The 22,712-nt window shown below is 40.7% G+C and overlaps 1 protein-coding gene across 1 annotated transcript in view; it reads right to left on the reverse strand.

Annotated features, from left to right (window-relative positions):
• Positions 1-17,977: 17,977 nt before the first annotated feature.
• The window catches only part of GRM4 (glutamate metabotropic receptor 4), a 172,256-nt gene continuing 167,521 nt past the window's right edge, over positions 17,978-22,712 (reverse strand). Inside the window, exon 11 of the mRNA XM_072137171.1 lies at positions 17,978-20,054. Coding sequence (XP_071993272.1) covers positions 20,005-20,054 — 50 coding nt within the window. The 3' untranslated portion in view covers positions 17,978-20,004. The remainder of the gene's footprint in view (positions 20,055-22,712) is intronic.

A 22,712-nucleotide genomic window follows, 5' to 3' on the forward strand; every position in this document is an offset into this window, starting at 1 on the left:
TTAACACCCCACTCAATGGCACCAAGCCCGTACACCTCCGGCCGGGCACACCACTGCTCCTTCCCCTGTGTCATCTGCTAGTCAGCCCCCTGCCCAGGACCACGGCCCAAACACCTCCCGTGCGAAAACCCCATCTTCGCCTCCACGATCCTCCACAGCATCCACCAGCGTTCAGCTCTCCATACCCCAGACGCTGGAGCGCAAAAGGAAGTATAGCGCAACCCACCCACACGCCCAAGCCCTCAACGTCCACATCTCCAAGTTGCTTAGCCTGGAGATGCTGCCCTATAGGCTGGTAGAGACCGAGGCCTTTCGAAACCTCATGGCGGCGGCCGCCCCTCGGTATTCGGTCCCCAGCCGCCACTACTTTTCCCGATGTGCCGTCCCAGTCCTGCACAAGCACGTGTCAGAGAACATCATCCGTGCCCTGACCAACGCCGTTTCTGACAAGGTCCACCTGACCACGGACATGTGGACGAGTGCTGCCGGGCAGGGCCACTATATATCGCTGCCGGCACATTGGGTTAACTTGGTGGAGGCTGGGACCGAGTCTGACCCTGGGGCTGCTCATATACTGCCGACGCCGCGGATTGCGGGGCCTACCTCGGTCCAGGTCTCAAAGGCCCACTATGCCTCCTTCTCCTCCCACCCCTCCTCCACCTCCTCCTCCTCCGAATTACCATCCGTGGGCATGGCGCCATCAGTCGGTAGCTCTAGGCACAGCAGCAGTGCCATCGCTAAGCGACAACAGGCGGTGCTCAAACTGCTGAGCCTAGGCGATAAAAGGCACACCGCCCAAGAGCTATTACAGGGCATCACAGCACAGACTGATCTGTGGCTGGCACCGCTGAACCTGAAGCCAGGCATGGTTGTGTGTGACAACGGCCGTAACCTGGTGGCGGCTCTGCAACTCGGCAGACTGACACATGTGCCATGCCTGGCCCATGTGTTAAATCTGATAGTTCAGCGTTTCCTCAAGACATACCCCAATCTGTCTGATTTGCTCACGAAGGTGCGCCGCATCTGTGCGCATTTCAGGAAGTCCAGCACAGATGCTGCCAAATCAGGGCAGCGCAGCGCCGCCTCCAACTGCCCGCGCACCGACTGTTGTGCGACGTGCCCACGAGGTGGAATTCAACATTAACCATGTTATCCAGAGTTTACCAGCAGCGCAGAGCGATTGTAGACTGCCAGATGTCAACTTCCACCAGAACTGGTAGTCAAGTCAGTCAGCTTCCTCAAGTCTACAATGAGGAGTGGACGTGGATGTCTGATATCTGTCAGGTGCTGAGTAACTTTGAGGAGTCAACACAGATGGTCAGTGGCGATGCCGCCATCATCAGCCTCACCATCCCGCTGCTTGGCCTGTTGAAAAACTCTCTGGTCAGCATGAAGTCGGAAGCTTTGCGCTCGTCACAAGAGACAGGGGAAGAAGATTCCCTTGTTGATAGCCAAAGCACCCTTAGGTCTGTTTCTCAGCGCATATCGGAGGAGGTGGAGGAGGATGAGGAGGAAGAGGAGGAGAATGTTGGCGAGACACAAGAGGGGACCATTGTTCAGTCCTTCACTGTTCAGCGTGTATGGGCAGAAGAAGAGGAGTTGGAGGAGGAGGAAATGGGCAGTCAGGCCAGTGAGGGGAGTGAATTCTTGCGCGTTGGGACTCTGGCTCATATGGCAGATTTCATGCTAGGCTGCCTATCCCGTGACCCTCGCATTCAAAGAATTTATTCCAGCACCGATTACTGGGTATTCACTCTCCTGGACCCATGGTACAAGCAAAATCTTTCCACTCTCATCCCTGGAGAGGAAAGGAGTGTGAGAATGCATGAATACCAGCAGGCCCTGGTGCACAAGCTGAAACAGTATTTCCCTTCTGACAGCGCTAGCGGCAGAGGGCGTACTTCTGCGGGACAAGTAGCGAGGGAGAGTAGGCGAGCAGGCAGCTTTTCCAGCACTGGCAGGGGTACGCTTTACAAGGCCTTTGCCAGTTTTATGTCACCCCAGCAAGACACTGTCACCTGTCCCCAGTCTCGGCAGAGTAGGGCTGATCTTTACAGAAAGATGGTGAGGGAGTACGTAGCTGACCATACCATCGTCCTAAATGATCACACAGCTCCCTACAACTACTGGGTTTCAAAGCTGGACATGTGGCACGAACTGGCGCTGTACGCCTTGGAGGTTCTTGCCTGCCCTGCCGCTAGCGTGTTGTCCGAGCGGGTTTTCAGTGCAGCTGGTGGCATCATCACCGATAAGCGTACACGCCTGTCGACTGTCAGCGCTGACAGGCTGACGCTTATCAAGATGAATAAAGCCTGGATTTCTCCGCATTTTCATTCTCCACCAGGTGAAAGAAGCTCAACCTGAATAATGTATGCACCTCCTCATTGTCCTGCTTCTCCTCCTCTTTGTACAGGAGGAAACTGGCTATTTTTTGCCAGGGCCAACTGGCTCTAGCTATAGTACTCTATGTATTTAATTTTTCTGGAGGGCCACCTACCCGGTCCTCTGTTTTAAGCAATTTTTGGGAGTGCCACATCTCAATCTATTTAATTTTTCTGGAGGACCACCTACCTGCTCCTCTGGTTTGAAAACTTTTTTGGACTGCCACATACAGGCACTCAATTTATTTAATTTTTCTGGAGGACCACCTACCTGCTCCTCTGGTTTGAAAACTTTTTTGGACTGCCACATACAGGCACTATCCAAATTAAATTGTCTCCATAGCAGCCTCCACATGTCGTCTTTTTAGCTGGCTCCACACGTTGTCTCCATTGCTACCTCCACACGTCATCGCCATAGCTGCCTCCAAAAGTCGTCCATATAGCTGCCTCCATACATTGTCTCCTTATCAAACGAACTGTGTCAGGCAGAATTTTGGGTTGTTTTCATGGCTTCCACATCAAACTTGTTAACTTTGTCGCCACCCTGCTGTGTAATCCACAAAATATACTGGCAAACTTTTATCATTTACCAATATTATTTCAGCGCTTCTTGCGCATCTGTTTACATTCCCCTCACCCGCCATATCCTAAACTTATAAGAACGCTACTACACTTGATCTTATACAAAAGGTTCTTAGAAGTGCTGTTTGGGGAGTAGCCTAGAGACAGGGGCTTGGATTGGCGAAAGCTCGCCTGGCAGCGGAGCGCCAGCTCCATCTCAAGATCCAACTAACATAGTTTTAACTGCAGCACCTTTAATCTACTACTAGTTCACTGCCTCCATACATCGTCCCCTTATCAAACGAGCTGTGTCGGGCAGAATTTTCAGGTGTTTCACCAGATACATAGTGGAACTCGGCCCATCTGTCGCCGCCATGCTGGAGACCTGAAGTTGCAATCATAGCAGCGCAATATGGATGCCCCATACTGTCGCTCTTAATCATGGAAGTCTTCTCCATGGCGGCCTCCACATGTCGTCCCCTTATCAAAAGAGCTGTGTCAGGCTCATTTTTCGGGTGTTTCACCAGAAACGTTATGGAACTTGGTCACTATGTCGCCACCATGCTGTGTTATCGACTAAATATACCGTCAACCTTTTGTTCACATAGGAAATCATTTCACCTCCTTTGGTGAAACCTGAGTCCATTTAGGGTATGTCGCCATGAGACTCTCTAGCCTGCCACTGCTGCCGCTGCCTCTGCATGCTGTTCCCTATAGTGTCAGGGTCAATTATTGGATGTTTTAGATGCTATCTAGCCTCATTCGGTCACTCTGTCATGGCCATGCTGTTGCCCATAATTTTGGCATAATGGTGCGATTAAGCAGCCTCAGAGGCATCCATGCATGCTGCCCCTGCTGTTTCCTGTCCATTTCCGTGGTGTTTCCATCCTTTTCTGAGGTTCCCAGGTGTTTGGCCAAGCTTCCCTGTGCAGAGCCTTGGTCCCCTTGAAAAATGCTCAAGTCTCCCATTGACTTCAATGGGGCTCGTTATTCGAGACGAGCACTCGAGCATCTGGAAAAGTTTGTCTCGAATAACGAGTACCCGAGCATTTTAGTGCTCGCTCATCTCTACCTATGTTTTATTTAAAATAAGCTGTTGAGCCTAAGTCAACTCCATACATAATATCCTGCACTTGTCTGGTTCGATTTTAGCTTGAATGTAAACTATCCTACAGGGACAATGTCTATTTAAAGGGGTTATACAGGTTTTAAAAATTTCTTATGGCTGGGCTGCGGAGGGATATTTAAACAGAATAAACATGTACTTACCTCCTCCGGCGCCGCCGATGGCCCCTTCGATCCGTGCCCCTGTTTGTTTACAGGGGCACGGAAGCCGTGCACAAGGAGCTTCCGGTCCGGGATGTGGCCCGGCTCCTCCTATTCGTCCCTATCTCTGAGCGTTGTAAGCGCTGAGAGATGGTGTCGGATAGGAGCTTCCAGCCGGCCGGAAGCTCCCAGTGCGCCCCTGTAATGAAACTGGCGCACAGAGAAGACCGGCCGCGGAGCGGGACATCGGCGGCGCCGGACGAGGTAAGTAGATGTTTGTTATGTTTAACTAGCCCACCCCAGCCCGGGCCTCAGTTATTTTTAAAATCCGGATAACCCCTTTAATAAATAATATCTGGCACTTTTCTAGTTTATTTTGGAATCACTCTCCCCCTTTATCACATGCACTGCACTGTGTCTAATACATACATAATAACTGGCAATAGTTTGTTTTTATAGAAAATGTAACACAATTTTTTTTATTAGTATCCCGATGTGTGTTTACCACATTCTGATGAAAATGTGTTGTGAGTCCTCTTTTGGGGCTGAAATACTCTTCTGTCATGTGCTTGAAGCATACAAAAAAATATCACTTTTCTAATGAAAATTCACTGTAAATATTGAGATTTTTTGAGGTGCAGTTACCCTCTCCATCTTTTGTGTAACACAGCCATAAAATATGCAACTTGTCTAATAAAATTTTTTGTCACATTTTTGGGGTTGAAATGCTCTTTTGGTCTTTGAGTAAAACATAAAGAAAATGTAATACCTGCATGTTTCAGTCCCATGTTGATGCACTGTGATTAATGTATGCTAGGGGCTGTGTGACTATTGGCTACTGGGGGCTCTGTGACTGTTTTGCTGTTTTACTATAAAAAACCTTGTTTGTTGCAGCAGCATATACTTTCCCAGCACTTTAAAAGCATTTTAATGCCCAATTTGTTACTAATATCTATAGTAAACAATGATATATATATATACTAGAAAAGAAATTGTAGCACTTTAGCATTAACAGCTCCTATATAACAGTTGGTATAAAAGAGAAGACACGATTGGCAATTGATCCATCAGTAAAGTCTTTAATTGATCAGTTAAGTAATATAGTTACTATGGCTCAAAAAAAAACAAAGGCCCATTAAACCCAACTTGATATTAATTGAAAATGTGTTCTATTGTGTTATATTGATCTAAAGGAAAAGAAATCAGAAATCTCAGTGAACCATCCGTCAAGCTGAAGGTGAAGAGGTTGGGGGAAATGTCCACCCTGACTTCACACATGACAGGTTAGATTAGTACAAAGTAATGAGTGTTATAACCATTCTAAGGCAAGAGCACAGCCTTTTTTTGTAACACTGCCGTTGTGATGTACCCTGCCATATACCTGTTAATATGTCCACTGGTTTCATTGGACTTTTTATGCCTTATGTTAGTGTACGTTTGCACTACTTCCATAAAGACTTGTCATTTTATTGTTTTATCAGAATATTAGATGGAAGCTCCAGCGCTACTGTTTCTGTCTCAAATTATAGAAGCATTTCTTTTTTCCCTAGATGTTGCTAATATTTTGTGATGAACCTTATACACTCACCGGCCACTTTATTAGGTACACCTGTCCAACTGCTCGTTAACACTTAATTTCTAATCAGCCAATCACATGGCGGCAACTCAGTGCATTTAGGCATGTAGACATGGTCAAGACAATCTCCTGCAGTTCAAACCAAGCATCAGTAAGGGGAAGAAAGGTGATTTGAGTGCCTTTGAACGTGGCATGGTTGTTGGTGCCAGAAAGGCTGGTCTGAGTATTTCAGAAACTGCTGATCTACTGGGATTTTCACGCACAACCGTCTCTAGGGTTTACAGAGAATGGTCCGAAAAAGAAAAAACATCCAGTGAGCGTCAGTTCTGTGGGCGGAAATGCCTTGTTGATGCCAGAGGTCAGAGGAGAATGGGCAGACTGGTTCGGGCTGATAGAAAGGCAACAGTGACTCAAATCGCCACCCGTTACAACCAAGGTAGGCAGAAGAGCATCTCTGAACGCACAGTACGTTGAACTTTGAGGCAGATGGGCTACAGCAGCAGAAGACCACACCGGGTGCCACTCCTTTAAGCTAAGAACAGGAAACTGAGGCTACAATTTGCACAAGCTCATCGAAATTGGACAGTAGAAGATTGGAAAAATGTTGCCTGGTCTGATGAGTCTCGATTTCTGCTGCGACATTCGGATGGTAGGGTCAGAATTTGGCGTCAACAACATGAAAGCATGGATCCATCCTGCCTTGTATCAACGGTTCAGGCTGGTGGTGCTGGTGTCATGGTGTGGGGAATATTTTCTTGGCACTCTTTGGGCCCCTTGGTACCAATTGAGCATCGTTGCAACGCCACAGCCTACCTGAGTATTGTTGCTGACCATGTCCATCCCTTTATGACCACAATGTACCCAACATCTGATGGCTACTTTCAGCAGGATAATGCGCCATGTCATAAAGGTGGAATCATCTCAGACTGGTTTCTTGAACATGACAATGAGTTCACTGTACTGAAATGGCCTCCACAGTCACCAGATCTCAATCCAATAGAGCATCTTTGGGATGTGGTGGAACGGGAGATTCGCATCATGGATGTGTAGCCGACAAATCTGCGGCTTCCAGCACCTTGTTGAATCTATGCCACGAAGAATTGAGGCAGTTCTGAAGGCAAAAGGGGGTCCAACCCGTTACTAGCATGGTGTACCTAATAAAGTGGCCGGTGAGTGTATAATTGTAATATATAATTGTAACTCTATTGTATCATCTGACAATATTATGACACTGTTATGTCTTATTTTATTAGTTTATTTTTCCTATAATCTGTAAAGAGTTGTAGACTATGATGGTGTCATATAAAAAAAGATTTATCATTTATAAAGACTTATTGTTAATTTGTTTATTGACAAATGAGGTAATCACTCCAGATGAGTTCACATTCTTTATATATTTCTTTTATATTCTTTGATATTTTATATCAATGTAGGGGATGCTATCTTTTGCCTAATTTAGAGGAAATTCCTTTGAAAAATCTTTGAAATGTAAATGAATCTGTCAGTCATCAGTATGTCTAACTGTAATCCAGGGGCGTAACTACAGTGGTAGCAGCCGCTATGGGGCCCACAGTGTCATTGGGCCCCGTCATCTGACCTGACACTAAAGAATGAAGAATGTGTCATATATTGTTTATGTGTGTGTATCTGTGATGAGTACATGCTGTATGTGTATATGGTGTATGGTGTGTAGAAATACAGTAAGTTATGTGTGTATGTAAGCTGTAAATATATGGCACTGTATGTGTGTGTATATGTGTTGTGTATATGCCCTATATGTGTGTAACAGTGTATACATTTGTATGTATGAGTGATGAGTATGAGTTAGATCATCACTGGGAGCAGAGGTTAAGAGGTAGGAGGAGTTACTGAGAACTAAAGGATCACTACGGATACTTTAGGGAGGCCATAAAATTTTGTGAATCATAAAATCAAACTATTTAAGCTCCATTTAGTGACTAATGACATTCAGTTTTGTAACATTCATTTATTTATAGCATCAAGGGGTTTTGTGTCAGACGTTCATATTCCCGGAATACCCCTTTAATTATAGCCATTTGAATTGATAACAGAATGGCATCTGAAAATGTGTTCACATAAGGGAACATTGATAACATCCCTATAATGATGGCTTAAAAGGAAAGAACTCTATGGTCAGGGTAATAAGGTCAAATATTACCCCAACCTATAGAATAAATATGTTTACATTTTTCAACCATTCCCTCAGCAGAGCTCTTGTTAGATTATTATGAGTTCAATGCCAACTGGGAAATGACTCTACCTTCACTATATCCTGGCCACACAGATCTTTGTAGTCTGAGTAGGGGTGCCCTGCTCATTACAGAAAATACCCACCATTGCATCAGCTATAGGATCATCCAAAAAGTGTGGGAAAAGAAAAAAATGTTAATGTTCAATTATCAAACACATACAATAAAATACACAAAATATAGCAGAACATGTACAAAATAGGTGAATTAAAACGTAAATTTTAATTTCACAATAGCAAAGGATAAAAAATATAGATATAGTTTGGTTATAAAATTATAGTCCCCAAGGGAGCAATTCTTAGTCAGCCGTCCGGGAAGTGATAATTCAAAGAAGTGCGTGTATGGCAAAGGACACTGTTAGTTTAGTTTAAATACTACTCAGCATACATATCAATATGGTCAGTCACATACCTGTCTCAATACAAAATTGATAGATAAGTCTCCAAGGTTGTGTTTCCTCAGTTTTGGAACTACAGATATTGACCATCGATAAGACCAAGTGCAAGAAAATCATGGAGAGTAGCCACCAAAGGACAGTAAAAGGTAAGTATGAGTGTCATGTAGATGCATTAAATAGTTGGGGCAGGGGTGCACTTTAATAGTCCTGGGTGCGCAACTTTGACCCTAATTGTCCCTAACTGTATGGGGAAGGGTCCTGAATAAGCAATAATGCCTCAACACGGGACCGCAGCCCTAACCAGCTGCCATCCCGTCTGGAACCTATCCCTCTGCTCGGCCTTCAGACCCTACACTTAAGAAGGATGAGGAGAGGTGGATGAGTTTGCATATTCATGTCCTCTACATGTATTGAAAAACTTCTGTATTTCATAGAACAGAAACATGTATCCCAGCACCGGAGTAAAAGGTTATGTGCATCAATGTTGAGTTACAACTGTCACGACCCAACATGGCATGTTTCGCCTGAACATTGCAGGCTCATCTGGGGTGCAAGAGACCGCAACAACAACGTGTCTGGCTAGAGATGAGGGGTGCAAGCAGTACAATAGCAGTATCCAGCTTATTAACTAGTGGAAAATATGGGCGGTAACTCCAAAAAGTCTCTTTATGTAGGTTGAGGCTTTTTGAGACAGCGTCCTTTACCATACACGCACTTCTTTGAATTATCACTTTCCGGACGGCTGACTAAGAATTGCTCCCTTGGGGACTATAATTTTAGTACCAAACTATATCTATATTTTTTATCATTTGTTATTGTTAAATTAAAAGTTACGTTTTAATATGGTCATTCACCTATTTTGTACTTGTTTAGCAGACTCACCTAGGTGAAGTGGGTAGGAGGTCCAAACCATCCACCCTTGTGTAAATTAATTTTTTTTTACAAAATAAAGCAATATCACTTCACTCATTCACTCTAAGATTGTCTTTGGCAGTCAAAGTTTAACCCTTAGAATTCAATCACACAACACTAGAAAACCATTTACACACACACATTGCTGGCTCATGCAGCTGCTTGCCTTCCTGTTTCTCCCTCTCTCTCATCCTGCACAGAGCTAAGCTGCAACATTATACAGAACAGAGCTGAAGATTTCATTCTTACAGGCAATTTCCCTTCATCTTCCTCTATACTTTAAATTATTCAGATTTTATTTGTTTACATCACCTGTCCTCACTCGATAACATATTCAATAATGCATCAAAATATTAATCATAACATATGAATTCAAAACAGACACATTTTACAGGGCAAATAAACACATACTCTATACAATTTCTTGTGTAGCTGGAATAACAGTTTAACTCACAAATTCTTAGGAAACACACATCTCACAACATCATGACAAGACAACAGAAACTCAAAAAAGTTCAGGGTTTGGGAAATGTGCCAGGGTGTTTTTACAGTTTTACCTATGTTTTTTCAGTCCAAAAAATGACTGAAGAGTGCCAAGTACCAATGACGTTTTACATGTGCATGGAGTCATGTATTCCTATGGCCTATTACCCCTTGGGAATCGTATCCCAAGTGCTCAAGACACTACTCTTGAGATTTCCTTCTGCACTAAATATCATCTTCTTAAAAACCCATATGTTGTATGTATAGAAAGGATCTGTATGATTTAAGTCTAATTTGCTTAACATTTAAAAATACCACCAAGGCAGAAAACCCATTAAACACCCATAAAAATAACCTTTAATTAAGGTCAATTAAATAAAAATCAAGAATGCTAATTCAGGGACACTTACTCATAGATCCAGGCACAGTGACTTTGGTATTCTTATTCTATTTGGTATCCATGGTCTCCTTCCTTCTAAAATCAACTTTTGTAATTATGCTAATGTTATTGAAGGGTTCCAGGGGGTGTTACAAGAGCTCTTTTTTCTCTTGACTTTCTAGGATTTTTCTTCTCCTTCTGCTTCCTGGTAGGAACAAAAAGCAAGGTCTTGATCTGAATCTAGGGTATGAGTAGGTTCAGGCCCTTTATGCTTCTTTGGAGGAAGTCCTTTCTGAGAATCTGAGAAATTACTGTACTCTTTACTTAGGATTGAAACATGGATCTTAATTCATGCAAGAAGTCTTTTTTCAAGCATAATATTATCAAAACAATCCTTGCAGACTGCTTTCTTAGGGGAGTCTGGTAATTTACCCGAACACACATTGCATCTCCTGGACGGAGTAGTCTTTGACTTTGACTAGGGTGTAAGTGTGTGGTTTTCCTGAGTGGGAAACGTCTTGTCAACTATAGCAAAAATACTAAAAAGGCTAAAATACTTCTAAGTTGCTGCCTTGCGTAGTTGGCCGCTTGTTCGTGGGCAAAGCACATCCCCGATAGCTGCTGGCTCCCTGAACACGAAGACCTAAAGACTTGTTCGGTATCCCTCATCTAGAGTTATCTAGGGTCTGGGGATTCAAAATGGGTTACCCCTTTCATTCATACATCTAATACACAGACTCACGGCTCCTTCTCATCGGCATACCATCTAAGGGATGCTCCAGTGTCTCTATATCATCACGCAGAAGGGGCATTGTGGGGGCTAGGCTATCCACAGAGTGAGTTAGCATCTTCCTGAAACAGGGTATAGCACAGGCCGTTATCAGGAGCATTAGAATCAGAGATCCTAACAAAGCTGCAGCTACTTGGAAGAGGATCCTTTTCTAGTTTCCCAACCACAAAGTGATGAAGTGTACACCTGTTTCCCCTGGTCAGTTCTTCAATCTTTTCGAGGGGTGTGGGTCATGGATATAATTCACAAATCTCTGTTGATTACAATAAAAACAGTTAACCCAATCAACATTTTTGTTCATAGCTATCTGGGGTATAATGGACTCTAGACCTTCCCATATCTGATTGTGGGTCTCAAATTCATCTGGGACCCCCCTTGGTACTCCTACTGTATCTATATAAATGTTGTCATCTAGGTACTTCTCTCTTCAGAATCCCTTGGGATTCTCTAACTTTTTTGTCTGTCTAACTTATCCTTGGGGATGACGAGGAAAGAATGCACACATTTTATCACAGCACACTCACCTTCCTAGCCTCTAGGCAAGCTTGACCTGACTCTTCTATTCCCACAAATCCAGTACACATCAGACACTATACAGGATTACCTGTGCTGTCAATATTAAAGAAGGTCTCTGTCTCGTTGCACCAACCGTAGGTAAAGTCTCCTTCCCTGAGCATACAGTCAGTCAGAAGAGACCGGCTAGCAGGAAAAGTAAGAAAGTTTGCAATTGAAAGCGTGGAAGCATGTTGGCTTTCCTCTAGCTTCACAGACATGGCTCAGGTCACCAGAACTTGGAAAGGACCGTTGTAACAAGATTCCAGACTCTCTGGTGTATCTCTTTACCACCATGTAGTCTCCAGACTTCAGGGTATGCATCCTGAGGTCACTGTCTGGATCTGAAAAATCAGAAACACTTTTACGGACCTTTTCAAAGGTCTGGCTCAACTGTATGGCATGTTCCACCTGGTTTCCTGCCATCAGCTATAGGGTCTGTGGGATGTAAAGGCCCAGTCTGGGTGCACAGCCAAAAAGCATCTCAAAAGGGGACAATCCCGTCTTTCTGTTAAGTGTGGTCCTAACTGAATAAAGGGCAGCAGGGAGGCAATCGGGCCATGGTTTCCCTGTTTCTTCCATGGCATTCTGTATCTCTAACTTGAGAGTGACATTAGTCTCTCAACCCTACCACTAAAGAGTGAGGGGTGTGTAGGGCCTGTTCTACACCCAGGAGGGACAAGGTTTCAGTCTTTACCTGTCCAGTAAAGTGGGTTCTGCGACCAGACTATATGATCTCTGAGAGTCCAAACCTGCAGAAAATCTCACTCACCAACTTCTTTGCTGCAGCTCTGGCAGTACGAATACTTGCTGGGTTGTGTCCAGTTTCCACCATGTGTGAACGCCATGTTGGGAGAGCACAGACACTCAATCCAGCTGAGATTTAATGAGCATAAAAAAGCATGGTATGTTTTGTTAAAACTTGTTCATTTTATTTAAGGCAAGGTTAAAAAGTGGACATACATCAAGATCGTCCAACGCGTTTCAGACAATAACTGCATCCTTAATCATGCATAATACTAAGTGTTGAAAAAAACAATTTATCCCAAAATTGATGACACGTGAAAAAAAAAAGGCCACACCCCTTTTGGTGGGTGTATGGTCTGGATAGCACATTGTTTACTGTTACCATGGCAACCAAGACATGTGAAAGGGTGCAAAAGCAGCAAGAGAAAGTGCTGCATATATAACTGTTAGGGAGTGATTTATATCATCAAAATACACATGACCTGGCCACTAATGCAACAGATAGTTGTGCATACAATATTGATTATTATAGTTGTATCAAATATTAAAAACAATTGTACCCTGTGCACCGAGGACTGCGATCTGGTAAAAACATACAAGCAGAAGAATATAATTGAAGTGGGAACAGCAGAGGAAAGAAAACAAATAATATTATTGGTAATGTAACATTAGTTCATTCCTAATGTTCATACCTGAAGGTGACATTGTGTTTAACAACATTATCCAGTATGCTTCACGATCGAGTGTATGTTTGTTTGTTGTGCATGTTGCAGAAATTAGAGGAGGCTCCACTGATATTCAAAATTGCATTGCCAGTGATGTCATTGACATGCTCAAGTAATCTGGATTTGAGTTTGTGTATGGTGCAACCCACATAAAACAAGTTGCACTCAATGCATTGGATGACAAACACTACATTGTAACTGTTACAAGTTAAATGCTGCTTGATGTGATAAGTTTTGTTACATGAGGTGTTGTGGAAGAATTTGGTCGTTGTGATAAACATGCAGGTGCGGCATTGTCTCTATCTGGACCTAAAGAACCTCTGAGTGTGTAACTATGTTCTATGTGACTTGGTGTCAGTTATCATAGAAGGGGAAAGAATGTTTCCAAGGGTACGACCTCTTCGGGCAACAACTTTACATTAACATTTGTGAGATGCAGAACAACTGAAAAGATGGAAGAGTGCCTAACGCCATCTGTCAAGCATGGTGGAGGTAATGTGATGGTCTGTGGTTGCTTTGGTGCTGGTAAAGTGGGATATTTCTACAAGGTCAATAGGATTTTGAATAACGAAGGCTATCATTCCATTTTGCAACACCATGCAATACCCTGTGGACATTCTATATGTAATGGAGGAGTCACCAAATCTCAACCCCATCAAGCTGTTGTGAGAGCAGTTTGACCGTATGGTACAAAATAAGTGCCCATCAAGCCAATCCAACTTGTGGCAGGGGCTTCCTGGAGCATAGGCTGATATTTCTCCACTTTACCTCAGCAAATTAACAGCCAGAATGCCAAAGGTTTGCAATGCTGTAATTGCAGCAAAGGGAGTATTCTTTGATAAAAGCAACGTTTGAACGAGAAAATAATTATTTCAAATTAAAAAAAATATATTTAAACCTATATTTTCTTTTCATTTTGCAACTCATTTGAAAAATAAAAGTATGCATTTTCATGAAAAACACAAAATTTTCCCCAAACTTTGTGACCCCAAACTTTTGACTGTTGGATAACATCTATGTCATAATGTCGATAAGGATATATGAAGAGGGCTCACGGGGGGTGGGTGTTGGTTTCGTTTTGCTGCAACACCTACCACTCATAATCAGTGGATGTGATTATTGCTCCCCGTGACCTCATTAAGCAACAACATTTCATTCCCATGGCAGCCTTGAGTCTGTATGATTCTCCAGGACCTGACATTCAGCAGGAATCTATAACATTCTTACTTGGCCATTGTTTTCCATAAGTGTTCTCACATTGGTTTTTTTCAAGCTTGCAGATCAAGGAAGGGAAGTCTATGGATCTGCCAAAAAAAAAAATTATGGCAGTTCTTTTTTTTTTTCACTGATGAGGATGGGAAACCAGGTGTTATATTTTTTAGAAAATAAAGTTATGCGGCTCACCCCGATCGTCTGCAAGTCTCCACACCTTAGTGATAATCCAACAGGGAATCCTCCATCCTGAAGAGCGCGTTGCCTGTCTGGACTGCAGGTATAAGTAATCCAAAAAGGGAGAGGATCGTGGCACTTCTTTAAAAGGTAATATATTCTTCATTTGTTCATTTAAAAGTTACAGGAAAGATGGCAGAGACTTTGCCTACGTGTTTCGAGCATTAGGTGCTCTTAATCATGGCATAAATTCAAAGTGACACATTAAAAATTTAAAACAAGCACCAGCCAATCTCTGTATCGAGGTTGTGTGCCATGAACATGGTGATGTACTCGAGGGGAAAACGCCCCACATCGCGTATCCACCTATACAACAGGCTAATACTAAATAAAATATCATTCAACATTTGTAGTAGCATAATAAAGATATCAATTTCCTCATATACGCAAGCAAAGCAATCGGAACCTATAATGTCCATATGAAATGGTATATGGATATTGAAAAGAAAAAACAAGTAGCGTTACTAATCAACCCTGTGCTAAAGAAGTCTAAATAGGGGTCTAAATCCTGTCTCCAACAGCATAGGAAAATCTACATTTATAACAATGAAAATTGCACCAAAACAGTAGTTTATATCTGCCATGTAAGTTATTAACATAAAAATAACATACTATGCATGAATATATCCTGCATTATGGAGAGTAAGTGCATCTTCTAACAATAAAAATCATGATTTGTACAAACAACATGTCTATATATTTGGGAAACAGCAGAAACGAACATTAGTGGACCCCAATAGCTTACAGAGGGAGATGTATATATATACTTGTCCAAAACTTTAAACAATGGCGATTGCAATCCCCTGAGATTATTGCCAGAAAGGTGAACAGAGTACATGAGGGATCTTAATATAAATAAGAGACATCAGATCTCAGATTCAGAGCAGACGGATGTCTGGTCTCCAATCTGAAGATCCAATATACCTCCCTTTTCAACAATGATCTGCATCTGTCACCTCCTCTGTTAGCCTGAAAAATGTTTTCAATCCCAAAAAAGAAAATGATGTTATATCTTCAGAGTGTACGTTACAAAAATGCCTTGAAGCACCTGACATATTTATTACTGAGTTTTTAGAAATATCCCGCAAATGTTCCGCAATACTGATCTTTAATTTGTGTGTCGTGCATCCCACATATCTGATATTAGAAGCCTTACTTTCAATCACATAAACTATATAGGTGGAATCACAGTTAATGGAATATAATGTTTTGATATAATGGATCTTATCGCTATTGGGAATTAAAAAAAAAATATCTGTGGCAAAAGTGCATACGTTGCATCTGGAGGTTCCGCATCTGTGGAAACCTTCAGTGGATAACCATGTATTGTTCCCAGATGTTTTACTGGCAAATAATCTAGGTGAAAGAACAGCACCTAACGACAAATCTTTCTTTGAAACAAAGTTGCACCCCTGTTTTAGAATTGTGTCCAGTTTCTCAGCCTGATACAAGATAGGTAAATTTCTCTTAATAATGTGTACAATCTGTTTATAGTTTGTACTAAATTGTACGATCTTTGGCTAGGGCTATATTAAGACCTCGAAATGCTAATCTACCTTATATACTCGAGTATAAGCCTAGTTTTTCAGCACAAAAAATGTGCTGAAAAACCCAAACTCGGCTTATACTGGAGTCAAAAAAATAAATATATCTAAACTCACCTTTCCGACGACCCCTGTATATCTTCTGTGCAATCTGTCTGGCAGCGGCGGCAGGCTATATACACTGGGGCAGGGTCTGGCAGGCTATATACACTGGGGCAGGGTCAGGCAGGCTATATACACTGGGGCAGGGTCTGGCAGGCTATATACACTGGAGCAGGGTCTGGCAGGCTATATACACTGGGGCAGGGTCTGGCAGGCTATATACAGTGGGGCAGAGTCTGGCAGGCTATATACAGTGGGGCAGGGTCTGGCAGGCTATATACAGTGGGGCAGGGTCTGGCAGGCTATATACAGTGGGGCAGGGTCTGGCAGGCTATATACATTGGGGCAGGGTTTGGCTGGCTATATACACTGGGGCAGGGTCTGGCAGGCTATATACTGGGGAGGCTGTGACCAGTGCATTTCCCACCCTCGGCTTATACTCGAGTCAATAGGTTTTCCCAGTATTTTGTGGTAAAATTAGGGGTCTCGGCTTATATTCGGGTCGGCTTATACTCGAGTATATACGGTACTTTTTAAATCCTCAGATTGACGTAAAAAATCCTCTCTGTCAGAGCATGCCCTCCTTAACCTGCTAAACTCACCAACAGGTATAGCCCTCAAGGTATGTTCAGTGTGATTGCTAGTGGCATTAAGTGTAGTGTTCCCTGACGTACTCTTCCTAAAGAAGTTACTTTCTTTCTGGTGGTGCAACCTCTCAACAAGATAATCTTCACTTCTACATTGTACGTAAAGTGTAAATTCATATTATTTTTATTCAGGTAGGAAACAAAGCCTGGCACGAACAACACATCTCCCAACCACACAATCAGTATGTCATCGATGTATCGCCTGTACCAGGCAATGCTCCCCCCAAATATGTACTTGATACATTTTTAAGTGTTTTTAGGACATTTTCTTTTCCTTGTTTTTCACATCACTTTGAATTTATGCCATGACTAAGAGCACCTAACGCTAGAAAAGCGTAAGCAAAGTCTCTGCCATGTTTTCTGTAATTTTAAATGTACAAATAAAGAATATAATACCTTTTAAAGAAGTGCCGCGATCCTCTCCCTTTTTTGGGTTATATTTTCTAACCAACGTTATAGCCTGCAGATTTTTTTTGCTGACAGGGAGTGGGAAATGGAAACACAAAAAATGGCCTACTCCTTAAAGGGTTCAGACTGGCGGTCAATACGTCAGTCTAAATAATTTTCCACATGGTGCCTTCATACTATGACAAAGACTATTTCAAGACCACATATGATGTCACCAGAGCTGTGTATATATAAGGATTCAATTTACTTACCCTATAGCTATGTGTAGTGGTATGGATTAGATTACTACAGATTAGCTATTATGTATTTAAATTTATTACATTGAGAACCAAGCCTTCTTCATCGTTCCATTCTCAATGGCTGCTGGGAATATTAGAACTGATATTGAGAGCCAGCTCTGTAAATATATATTTTAAGCCTGAATAAACTTAACATTTCGGTTTTTGAAAGCATTTTACTCTTGCAAAGTACTTCATGTAAATATTTTCAATCCTAAGAAACACTTTGGTACGTAATGTTTATACTTCATATTAGGTTTGGAAAGTGTGCATTATAAGCATCAATGCACCAAATACAACGCAACTTTTTTAAAAGTTACACAAATTGTTGACATTGGAGTCACATCTCTGAACAGACTCATAGATATGCCATATTTATGAAATGTTTTTCGCCATTTCCTAATTTTGCTGTAAATGTATGTATGCAATGTATACTTCAGCAAAGCTAACTAAAAAGTTTCCCACATAATAAATCAGCCCAATTATCCAATGAAATAAAGACAGCAGCAGTTTGTGCATTTATCTTTTTTTTTTTTACTTTTATTAAAAACACTCAGGTAGAAAAAAAGAAAAGACATTTTCAAGACTCTCTGTGATTTTCATGCACACACAAATTTGCATAAACGCAGGCACCGCGCAAGGTTGGCATGGGGTGAAGGGTGGAGGATCATTTCAAACTCTCATAATAAATACATTGCAAACTGACTATGGGAGGGGCAAATTTGGGGAACAGACACCAAGTAAAAACTTATATGACATTTGTTTTTGTCAGTCAGCTTTGCAGCATAATATTTTTCAAGAACAGATGTAGAGGTACATCATATATACCATAAAGGTATTCAGTGAAAACATTATTATCATGCAGTGCTCCATGTCCAAGTGCTTGTGCTATATTAACTTTTTTCATAATGAAGATATTTTTTTAGGCTGGATTGGCTCACACAACTTTTCCCTGGCCTTTAGATGTAACCATTTATTACCATAGCTACCAGATGTGAAGTGTCTCCAATTGTAGAATTCTTATTCACCAATTTTAGATTGTCCTATGTTCTTCAGAGCTCTTTTGTGACAAGACAAGGAAAATTGCAATGTCACTTACAGTTAATGAAGTAAAAATGGTAGTAAATTATTAATAAAACTTCAATTCATATAATCAATATAATCGTGATTATACATCCATTAGTTTGCCAGGGATAGACTGAACTTACTCAGCAAGACAAAGCTAATAAAGTTAGCATGTCACAAGCATTCAGGCTTTATATGTGAACATTTCATTTATGAAGGCTTTTATTGGTCCTTAGCAGTCATAAACTTTTCTGTAGCAGAATCTTTCTAGTTATAAGTGAAAAAGATATTACAAAATATGGTTTTAAAGGAGTCATATCCCATTCTAGCCTATATTCGTTTAAATATAATTTCTTTACCACCAAATTAAGAGTGGTTTTAAAAATACCTTCTTGCAAAATTTCTTTTTAAAATGTTCAAAAACAAAAACTATCTTCATAATTTAAAAAAATACAAAAATCAATTTCCTGTCTTTTTTTCTAAATGGTTAGGGCAAAACTTTTTAGTATTTGAAAATGTTAAGCAAAACAGATCAATCCTACCAAGTTCAAAAATTTTAAGTATATGGCATGAAAACTAAGATCTGCATCTATAATTGGCAAATGGGAGTCAAATGTAAATAGAAAATATTGTGACTTGTTTAACTCAAGCCATTTCACATTGAGGCAAATGATCTATCTTACCTGAGAGGTCAAGTATCATTTCTCCTTATTTTTTGTATGCAATATATATATATATATATATATATATATATATATATATATATATATATATATATTGGGCTTTTGGATGTAGAAAGTATAATTTATGCCAAATTGTTATGTGTGCTTTAATAATTGAGCTTCATAACAATTGCATTTGGATGAGTTTCTTTCGGTTTTTAGATTTCAAAGCAGCATTTAAAATTGTTTTAACAAAATTTCAGAACTAGAGAATACAGAGACATAGACATTTTCTTTAAAATAGGGCATTTGTTTAGCTTTGGGAAAATTCATGGCAAAAAATAAAGTCATTTAAATAGTCCAATTAAAAACGGTGCAGGAAACATGAAAACAGAATACCAGGAACTGAAAAACTGTGCTGAAGTGATTTTTTTCTTGAATTTAATGAGGGTACAGGTGAAAACCCTGACCTAAAACAATAAGGAACAAAAAACATATTATTTGTATAAAGTAGTAAGAAATACTGTAAATAGATTAAAAAAAAATCAATTAAATGTAATTTTATCTGGACCATAGTAGCAATTTCTGATGTGTTCCTGATCCACTGCTTTGAAGGGAAGTTAATGTGCCCAGGTCTTCGACTTATGTGCCATCTATTTCTCTTCCATCTGCGCCAGACGCGCTTTTCAAACCCATGCCAGGTTAACTGGTCATCCTGACTGCTTCCATTTTTTATTCAGTAGTAAGCGGCATCTGATTTGACCACTGGTTTAGCCCCTCCCATTGTTCAAGGGAAATCTCAATTGCTGTCTATATAGCGTGGTTGCTGTAGCTGACATATGTGGGTTTACTGGCCAGAGCTGTAAGAGAAACAAAAATCATTCTTTATTGCTTTAAATAACAAAACAATCTGTATATAAACACAAAGGATAAAATTATGTTGAATGATGATGTTAATAAAGTGTAATTTGTTTAACACAAGAAGTTTAATAAAAACATAGGATTGCCTCCTAGGAATGAAATATTTTTTTTACAGGATGTCTCAATTTTCTTAGGATCCAAAATAACATAAATAATAAAAGATTATTTTTAATTCTTGGATGTAAATACTCTGCAGTCAATAGATGTCTGGAACACATAGAGGTTAAAAGTTGCTTTGCTAAGCATTAACGGGAGCCATCTTCAATTGCTGCTTTTTGTTTTCTTCAGCAAGTGAACAGTATGGCCATACTTAGCGTTATGTCCTCATCCAACTATACTGTAAAACACCATTTTACATTTGTTATTTTTGTACCAGTAACATTTGAGTGCAACTGACCAGTCAAATAGTCATGTACACTCCATGTTTCATTTTTCTACGTCCCTCATGGTAAACACCTGTCAGGCAATTCAGCTGTCAGTAAAAATGATCATGCTTCCTTTTGTAACATTTGTTACAAGTAAATCTGCATTAAAATGCAAGCAACCTGAAACATTAAACTTTATTTTAAACATAAACTTTATTTTATCTATATGCTAGTCCTTTAATATGTGAACCCGCAACAAAGATGGGAGCTCTGTGCCTTAAACCACAGCAGCAAAAGATTGCAATGATAGGTGGATCTGCAGAGCCTACTATGTGAAAAAAGAATGCAAATATAGAACCATTGGGAATCTACTTTCTAATGAAGTTCTCTTGGTAATTCCCCCTTCCTGCACCATCCCTAAACCCTTTTTATCTAATCCTATTTTTTAAAAAACAGTTTCATTATATTTATTTTTCTTACATAATTAACATACAGATTTTACATGTACAAGACAGTGTGCAAGCAAGCATATTACAAATTATCAGGCTTTTCTTTACTTTCACAGTTAACATCTAATTGAGAATATGCTCACCATATCATCTTTATTTTACATCAACATATCTTGGACAAACCCCAATCCAAAATAGAACCCGACCCCATTCAGCCAAGGGAGGGGGAAGAGAAAAGAAAAAAAACATTGCTACTATCTTTTTCCAAACTTACATTTTTCCCCCGCTGTTTTCCATATTTTTCCCCACTTACCCGGGGACCCCACTTTATCATAATATATTTTTTCATAATTCCTTAATATTTCATTAATAATCAGATATTTATCCAATCCTTTAATAAGGCCCTTCTTCTCTAGTGGTGGAGGCTACTCCACATCCCTGGGAGCGCTGCAGATAATTTGCATAAGGTTTATTTTAAGAAAAAACTAAATGTATATTAATTAACGTACCATAGCTGCACTCAATACACTTCTGTCTCTGGACAGCTCTCTGGACAACAACAATAAGGTCACTTTAATACACTGAGGAAGTCCTGAGACTCATGAAAGACCAAACTCTGAGTACCTAACACTGTTGAGAGACCCTGCATTGACTGTCTGGGACAATTTGAGACTGGTAAAAGAAAGGCTTTGGCCTAATCGTGCATCTGTATGTGGAACAGGGTTAACAGGTCTCTATTGAGACTTCCCCAGCTAACTTTTTGACACCCAGTACTGCTTGAGGGATGGTTGGGTGAGGGTAATTGATATCTATGCCTAAAGCATCATTTAGGTTTCAGAGCCAGCACCAGAAGCCGCTGACTTGATCTTTGGGAAACAAAGATGATGCCAACAAGTGTCTCATAAACTACAGCTTAATAATTTTACAGTATGTATCTACCATGTATTAACTTGCTGGTGCTGTAGAATGTAGATTAATTATGGCACAATTTGTACATTTAGATAAATTAACAGAGCTACTTTATTGTATAAATTTGAAAGACTTAAGGAGACAATGTGTGTATGTAAAGAGTGCTCTGTATATATGTAAAATCATTTGAGATTGTAAGTATGTATGTAGGAACCCTGTGCTAGTATAGACAGTGCACCCTAAAACCCCAGACCCCTAACAGCCCTGTCTGCTTGCCAATGTGTATCCTAGTCGATACAAAACAACCATAAAACAGCCCCTATGCCAAAAGGCAGACACAAAAAAGGACAAACAATTAAACACAACAAAGGTGGGAAACAATCCAGTTCACAAAAGAGATAACATATAAGGTATGAAATCATATACATAAAAGGATAGTCACAGAACATAAGCCAAAAAACAGAAAACCAGAAATACAGAGAAAGCTGATTATAGAGCTGGTAAAAATTATTAGGCCAACGGACATAGCACACAGAAGATATTTATTTGCTAGTCAGGAATCCTGATCCATGTGAAAGATACCAGACATTCAGAGTGAGTTAACCCCTGCCAGACCACAAGCAACCTACAGAGAGCCGGTGTGGTAGACTCAATCAGCAGCCCAGCACTAGAACACAATTCAGACTGCTAAGTAAGTGTTACCAGAAATTCAGTGTCTCCTAATTCTAACATTGAGAACTGAGGAGGATGGTATATTTTTTATTAAGAATCTGTTTCTGTTGGTGTACTAATGTAAGGACCCTGGTTCTAGTATTCTGTACAGAGCTTGGTACAGTGCAGTACAATCCTGTGTGGGTCTGCATTTTTTATATAG

Source organism: Engystomops pustulosus, chromosome 2 (genome assembly GCF_040894005.1).
Source record: "Engystomops pustulosus chromosome 2, aEngPut4.maternal, whole genome shotgun sequence".
Lineage (NCBI taxonomy): Eukaryota > Metazoa > Chordata > Amphibia > Anura > Leptodactylidae > Engystomops > Engystomops pustulosus.